This window comes from Strix aluco, chromosome 2 (assembly GCF_031877795.1).
Source record: "Strix aluco isolate bStrAlu1 chromosome 2, bStrAlu1.hap1, whole genome shotgun sequence".
In the NCBI taxonomy this organism is placed as follows: Eukaryota; Metazoa; Chordata; class Aves; order Strigiformes; family Strigidae; genus Strix; species Strix aluco.
The window spans coordinates 76,704,461-76,711,954 of NC_133932.1; the positions used below are offsets into that span (position 1 = coordinate 76,704,461).

The 7,494-nt window shown below is 44.5% G+C and overlaps 1 protein-coding gene across 2 annotated transcripts; it reads right to left on the reverse strand.

Moving 5' to 3' along the window:
* Positions 1-297: 297 nt before the first annotated feature.
* On the reverse strand, positions 298-7,128 carry TEX30 (testis expressed 30). Of its 2 annotated transcripts, none has more exons than XM_074815352.1 (5): positions 7,075-7,128; positions 5,018-5,248; positions 3,552-3,603; positions 1,862-2,067; positions 298-676 (listed from the first exon to the last, which is right to left on the reverse strand). In XM_074815352.1, the coding sequence occupies exons 1-5, from the start codon at positions 7,090-7,092 to the stop codon at positions 503-505; spliced, it is 681 nt and encodes a 226-aa protein (XP_074671453.1). In that variant the 5' UTR covers positions 7,093-7,128; the 3' UTR covers positions 298-502. The 2 variants fall into 2 exon arrangements, with proteins under 2 accessions (XP_074671453.1, XP_074671452.1); XM_074815351.1 differs by lacking the exon at positions 7,075-7,128 and adding an exon at positions 6,371-7,057.
* Between the last annotated feature and the right edge of the window lie 366 nt (positions 7,129-7,494).

The window sequence follows — 7,494 nt, forward strand, 5'->3', positions numbered from 1 at the left end:
GTTTTGAAGCGCCAGGGTACAGCACCAAGGCAGAGTACCACCACCCCATCCCAGCCAGCCTCGGGGGATGTGTTCACAGAATTCCACAAATCAGCAGGTTTTCATTTCAAGCACGTACCGCATCAGTAATATACTCAGAAGTGAAAGGTGCCTAAAGATTTGCTGTCAGAATAGATTTTTTTCCAGTATATTACTTCAAATATTAGTCAAAAGCATTTAGTTAGTGCTCTGCATTAGTAAGGGTTGTATACAGTTATTTGCACAGAAACACAGAAAACAATGCTGCCATGATATTAAGGATTCTGTAAATTTTCTGTCCTTCCTTTAAAAAGTTCTTTATTGTTTTTTCTATTTTTTCATTCATACAAAAAAGTTTTATTTGCACTTACACTTAGACCTCTGAAAATATCTATTTAAAAAGATATGCCTCTCAGAAATAACAAACTCTAACTTGCCACATTTAGGAAAAGCTAAATGAAGACACTGCTTAAAACACTGCAAATCATTTGTGCTCCAGTTCAATATTCTCTCTAAACCAAGAAAAAACTTGAGAGTTTATTTCTTCCATGACATCGTCTGTTGTTCGTCCTTTGACTGCCAGCCCATGGTTTGCTTTATCAATCCAGTGGATTTTTTTAGGTGCTTTCATTTTGCTTGCCACACCTTCTAGCAATTGCTACAGAGAAAATAAGAATGAAAAAGTTAAAGAGAATCAGCTGCTAAAAACTGTGCAACTCCTAGATGTCTCCTACTCCACCTGTGCAACACGGAATAAGAAGCTTTTAACAAAATGGATCTGTGTGCACATTAAAAACACCTTGCTAGAAAAGATGTGATGATACTACATTCAGTAATGGAATCTGCTCAAAGGTTTGCCCTCACTCAAACACAGAATAGCAGAAAATTCGAACTTCAAAAACTGCAAAGGTCACAACCCCGTACAGGCTCCTTCCCCACACTGACAAAGGAATCCACTTTTACTGCCACAGGGTAGTACTAGCAATAAAATGACAGAACTTCTTAAGTCAGATTTGTCTACCATGGCAGAGTAGCAATATAATTCCCTAGAGACTGGCTTTGACTCCATTCAGCTTTCTCAGCAAACAGATCTAAGACCCAGCTGAGAAAATCTCAACGGTTTCCCCATTAAGAGGGCACTGATCAAGGATCTGCTGGTTGCTAGCCTGACTGACTTTGGTGACAACTCCTCACAAAAGCATTATGACTCCTTAGAAACTGTCCGCGCATGGAAAAAGCCAATTGCATACAGTCCCAAATTCAAGCTAAGCAGTTCAAGAACAAGAGATACCTAACTTGGCAAGAAAACAAGGCAAGAAAACAATACAAAACTGTATTCTCATCTCTGCACACCTGTTCTTCATTTCTACAAGAATGTCACTTTCTACCACATCTGACTTGTGGGTAGACCTGCTGTGCTAGAATTTGTCATGAAAATGTTTCGAATGTGAAATTGGTAGCCCAGCACAGTGTTTGTGTTTTGTAACCTGAAATGGTTAAAACAAAATAGCAAATAACCCTCCTTCCATAGGCACCTTTTAATTTGTACATTCCTATCAAAAAAAAACATTTAAATCAGCCGTATTTTAGTGGCCCAAAGATGAGTTTGCTGAAGTGGATGATCAAGCATGATCCAGAAGTTTTAAGCAGCAAAAGAAAACACCTCCAGGCTTCCTTATTTCCAATGAAGTTTCCTACCCAAAGCTTCCTTCAGAAGACAGATATATATATATATTTAGAAAAAACAAAGTCACAGCTGTGTGACTACCACTACAGACATCACTCAGACTCATTCCTATTCCTCCATACTGCCCTTCACAGCAGGATTTACAAGGGTACTCACTTTTTCACACATCTCATCTGCTGATCCCGACACAAACAGCACCGGACACCTGATAAACAACAAATCTTCATCCCGGAGCTTGGACTGATGTTTTGGTCGATGCAATGGGTAAGATAAACATACTAGACCTTGAATGAAGTCATCATCATCATCCTGGCTAAGCTGACGTATCACAGAGGCAGCAGCTCGTGAGCCCATGGAACGGCCTTTCTCCCATGTTAAAATAAAGAAAAAAGTGTATTTGCTGTCACCTCACCTACATTCTGTTTGAGTAAACAACTCCTAAAAACAATCCAACTGAGTGTATTTCAGCATACCAGTAGTAGAAGATGCTAGGGATGCTTTCATTCATCTACTCCATGAAAAAAAATAATCCTAATTTCAACATTTTGTGCTAAAATATTTGTCTGGTTATATTATGATTCCCCATCCCCATTTAAAAAAATAAGGAGAAAAAAAAAAAAAAAAGACAGAGAAGGATCCTTTGCAATATTGGAAGGAACAACAGCCCATCCTGGGGGCAGGGGGGGAAAGAGGGGACAGGTCCTGTGCTCCAGACCCTTAAAATTCCAGATAGCAATGCTATTATCTTGTATCATTTTTTTCATGCAACCCTAATCTGCTCAAATTAAATTAAAAACAAAGTTCTATGCTTCATACTCCCCAAACAAATCCAACAACTGTTTATGCACACCTCAAACTTCAGCCTAGGAGTAAAAGTAGAAGGGGGAGGAGGGAAGGAGTGTGAACTTATAGCGTGAGGTCAGTCAGTAACAGCTAGCAGATATCAAAATACCTCCTCAAAGAAGAGGCATATGAGCTGACAATGCTCTGTAATTGAGTGTGAGAAGTGGCTGATTCCAGTGGGATTAACTTGCATCAGCACAGATTTGGTTTCGCTCAGTGAATGAACATTCAGTGTTTCCCACATCAAGTTATTCCTAATCATACCCATCTAGTTTCCTTTTTCACATAATATAACTGATTTTCTACCTGCTGCTAAGTTTTATCTACCAAAACCTGCTTTGGGAAATGGTCTTCCATTTGCCAGTAACCAGAATTCTTCAAGAACTGCAGTTAAAAAGTACAAATGGATTACCAGAGAACTCATGCCCTGTCACTTACAAGTGACAAGGAAGTTTTCTCCCAAAGTACCTAGAAAACATGCTCTATTGCAATTTCCTTCCTCCTTCTGGAGAGAGATCTGTGGCACCACGCGGAGGGTGAATCCATCTGGACAGCCATGCTCCCAAGAGGATCCGATGAAAGCGGCAGGCTGGGTGTTCCCGTTTGCGACCTGAGAAGCTGTGCTGCCCCAGCCAGCCGCGGCAGAGCCGAGCCAAACACCCACCAGCTACAGGGCTGGTAGAGTCCAGCCACCTGAAGGCAGATCTGTAAGTGGGCTCCCACGGCAGTCACCAGGCTGCTGATCAATTAACGAAGGCTACAGAGCATTCACCTGTCAGCAGATAGCTGAATTGCTCTCCCGAGGCAATACTGACTAGTGGGAGTTTATTCAGCTTGTTCCCACGTTAGGCAGCAAGCTTTTAGTGCCCACTTAAATGGAAACCTGTCATCCACATCTGTTCATTCACTTCTCACCAAAGTGGGACAGGCTTACAAAAATGGAGCAGACTGCTATCATTAGAGGCAGTATAAGAGATAAAATTATAGGTAATAAAAACAATACCTGCAAGGAAGACACCCGAAAGTTTATAATCATCAGAAAGCTTTAAGTATTCCTAAAGAAATAAGATAAAGAGAAGCATTGCAAGTCAGAATTAGGACAGCTGGGAAACTGGGGATTAAACACTAAACAGGAAACTCAGGCACTGCAGATTAAACAACAGGTACATACAAGTTGCTCTCATTCACAGAAATGCTTTCATAATGTTTTGCAGCAACAACATAATAAACATAAGCAATTTCACATTAGTTCTCAACAAGTCGAAAATTTCAGATGCACTATGAAGTTACCAAAACATAAATAATTACTCTATATCAACTCAGTTATAACAACAGACCACATTCACACTCTTAGCCCATCAAAAGACAAAATAAGTTAGCAAAGATGCCCTTCACTGAGGCTGAGGTCATGTATTTCCAATCAAAATTTTAAGACACAATCAGTTATGTCTGACAGAAAAGATAAAATTTAGCAACAAATTTTTCAGTTTTGGAGATAACTAATCAGATCCTGTCTTATCGGAGGCCTTTAAATTACCTTTACACAGCAGTATATTAATATAAACTCACTAACAACATTATGCTCATTAAAGCTAAGAAAGTCTAACTTCAAATTAATGTACATATAATCACAATGACATCATATAAATTAATCCCTTAAGAACTGGACTTAGTTCCCTGATAAAAATGTCTGATGTTCAATACAAAGTGCTCAAGCTACCTTCCCATACCCCAGTAATAGCTACGTAATCAGGAGAAAATTTCCACTCTTTCCTACACATAGAGGAAGATACTCTAACCTGACATTATTATAACAGAAGGCTGCTGATATTAACAAAATCTACATATGTAAGAACATCTTAAATAATGTCGCAGCAGCAGAAAGAGTTAAGCACATGTATGTAACAGTTTAACCTGATTTTGAAATCGAAGACTATTTAGGTTCTAGGGCTCCCATATGCTCTAACTCCCAATCTCTTTTGCTTCAATGCCTCCTGCGACCCAAAGGCCCCTACCCTTTCCCCAAAGTCTTGCTCTCCCACCCATCAACCCTCAGGGACCCAGCACAATTCCCTGGCCAGCTGCTTTCCTCTCAAAGCTGTATCCCTTAATCCTCCCCTTCCCCTCACCAAGCCCTCCCAAAACACCTACCTCTTGTTTCCATCCTAAGTACTTCCATTTTTCCCAGATATAAGCTTTTCCACAAAACACCCTTGCTTTCTTCACATCCTTTTCTCAAGCTTTTCTTTCTCTCCCTGAACTCAAACCCACGTACTTGCCACAGCTGTTCCAGCTACTGCCCATATAGAAACTGTTCCTGCTGTTTCTGTTCACGGGTAGTGCTCCATTTAGCTAACCATCACTTCTAATTTTCCCACTGTTGCTCGACTAATCTCTGGTCATAATTTAAGAAACTCAGAAGATGACACCCATGGATCTAAGCTTTGGCAGAATTTGGTCACTTCTTACCACAACTGTTTTGAAGGCCTTAGTCCTATACGCAATGTTAAGGCCTTTACAAGTAAACCGCAGGCACAGAACTCCATGCGATGCAAGATAGGCTGCCAAAGACACTAAGTGAGGGAAATTCATATCTCCTCCAGCTCCATGGGTAAGAATCACTCCATATGTTGATTTCTTCTCTGGGACAGAGAAGATAGCATCAAGATATTTGTTTCCGAAAGGTATTTTCACTTTAACCTAGAAACAAAACAAAAACCCAATACAATTAAAAAAAACCACCATGTTCCCAGTCCACACGTTACAGTGAAGAAGAATCAGACAATTAACATAGAAACCAAAATTGCAAGTCCACTTTTATTTCTTTTGTTTAAGAGTACTAAATGAGAACTCTAACCCTGGCTCAAAGATTTTCCATGCAATAATGGGCATGGACTTTATCACTCCACACCTTATTTTCTCCATTAGAAAATGAAGCATCCCTAGCTTCAAAGCATAAACTAAAATGCTTCTTACCTTCTCTATATATCTAGATCTAGCTATTTGAGAGCTAGCTGCCATACTTGACTTGAATATTCAAGTCTTCCATAGTAAGAAAAATTAACTCTTCTGTAAGACTTAAAAATAAATAGGAAATATGAACTCTTCTATAATTACAGGTTCCTACAGTGGAAGAAATATTCTTATCTCCCATCTCTCACAGACATTATTAAATAAAAGAATTAAGGAAGCCCTTAAACATCTATTACAACCAATTTATTTTGAGTCTGTAAAGCCATATAGAGCACATAGGATTAAGAGAACTCCATGCCGGCAGCAAATATTTAATGCTGTAGCTGTAGGAGCCATGTACAAGCTTCATCACAGAGGGAAAGACCAAAAATTAGTATTATGAAAAATGGATTTGAATACACTGGTTTTAAATATTATATGCAACTACAAGAAAAAAACCCACAGGTATTAGTTTTTCCATTACATGCTCAATAATAACTGATGGAAGATGTCACAAGATAGATATTTCATGTATGTGCATAATTGATATTCTAAGGTAAGCAAGACACTTACTCTCTATAGCTGCCAAACCCACAGAAATACAAGACATGAAGACACAGCCCAGCAAACATTTCCAAATCAGACAGCCCTAACTGCTTAGTGGAATGGCAGCCTGCGTATAGTCCAAGACTGAACTTTCCCCAGGGACAGAAGAGGCACAGCACAGGTTCAGAGGTTCAGGAAAAGCTAGTGCCGGGCTGGTGGGGGGCCTCCAGCTGTGACAGACATCTGGAGGAGCTGAAAGGGCCACACAGCCAACTGACGTTGAGCTGAATGACAGGGGACAGGCCAGCATGCGTGCTCCCGTACCTGCTGCAGCTTCTGAAAGCTGAAAGGAAATCACCCCGAGGCCGGGATGAAACAGTTTCACGGCTCCGCTGTCTCCCTCGAGAGGCACCGCGCAGGGAAGGAGGCGGCCGGCAGCTGCCACCTCCCCAGCTGAAAGGGATGCAGGGTGCCAGACACGGGACGGCAGCGGGGCAGCCGGCAGCCACGCGTGTGTACAGAGACAGGCAGAAGGCCGAACAGCCACGGCTGCTGCTGCCTGACCACCGGGCCGTTGCTCAGTAAGGACACCCGGCCGGCCAGGGCTCAGCCGGCCAGCAGCCACGTTCTCTCCCATCCCAGGAGGGCAGCGGGGGCAGCACGCCCACCCCACCCCCCAGAAGGGAACGGCAGTTGCCACAGCCCGCTGGACCTCACATATCCGGGCACAAAACAGGCACACGGGCCTGGCCGGCGGTTGCTCCGCCGTCGGCCGCAGCTGCTGGGCCAGACCGAGCACTGCCACCTCCCCACAGCAGCCCGGGGACGCCCCGAGCGCCGGTGACCCCGCGGGGCTCCCCCCGGGCTCGGGGCCTCACGATCCCCTCGCCAGGCTTCGGCCGAGCAAGAGCCGCCCTTTAACCACCGGCCTCCTCCACGGGTGGCCCCAGGACAGGGACCGCTGACTTCAGCTCGCCCCAGGCGGGGCGGGGTGAACCCAGCGCCTAGGACGACGACGGCGGCCATACCTCTGCCTGCCCGCTCATACCGGCGCTCACCCCGTGACGTCACGCGAATGACACCCCTCCCCTCCACCGCCGCTTGAGAGGGCCTGCCCGCCGCGTGCTTGATTGGTCCACAGGTGTGATAGGCCCCGCCCCCGAAGGGCGGGGTTAGGCAGCAGGTCTGCGCGGAGGGGTTTGGGGCGAGGCAAAATGGCGGGGGGGGGGGGGGCAGGAAGGCGAAGCTCAGTGGGGTGAGAGGAGGGGTCGTGGCTGCAGCCGGCCTGGCCAGGGGCACCGATCCCGGCAGCGGCAGGAGCTGCGCTGGAGGGAGGTTTGAGTGGGTTGAGCCGTGCGGGGAGGCGGTGGCACCTGGCAGAGAGGCACCTTTGAAGTAGGGCTCGGGAGAAGCCGGAGCGCGTGGGGCGCGGCTGGAGAGCGCTTGGT

Coding starts and splice junctions, on each gene's coding strand:
- TEX30 (XM_074815352.1), bottom strand. Junction 2,068..3,551: donor TTCGGGTGTCTTCCTTGCAG/GTATTGTTTTTA, acceptor CATGGGAGAAAG/GCCGTTCCATGGGCTCACGA. Junction 677..1,861: donor CAGATGAGATGTGTGAAAAA/GTGAGTACCCTT, acceptor TTTTCTCTGTAG/CAATTGCTAGAAGGTGTGGC.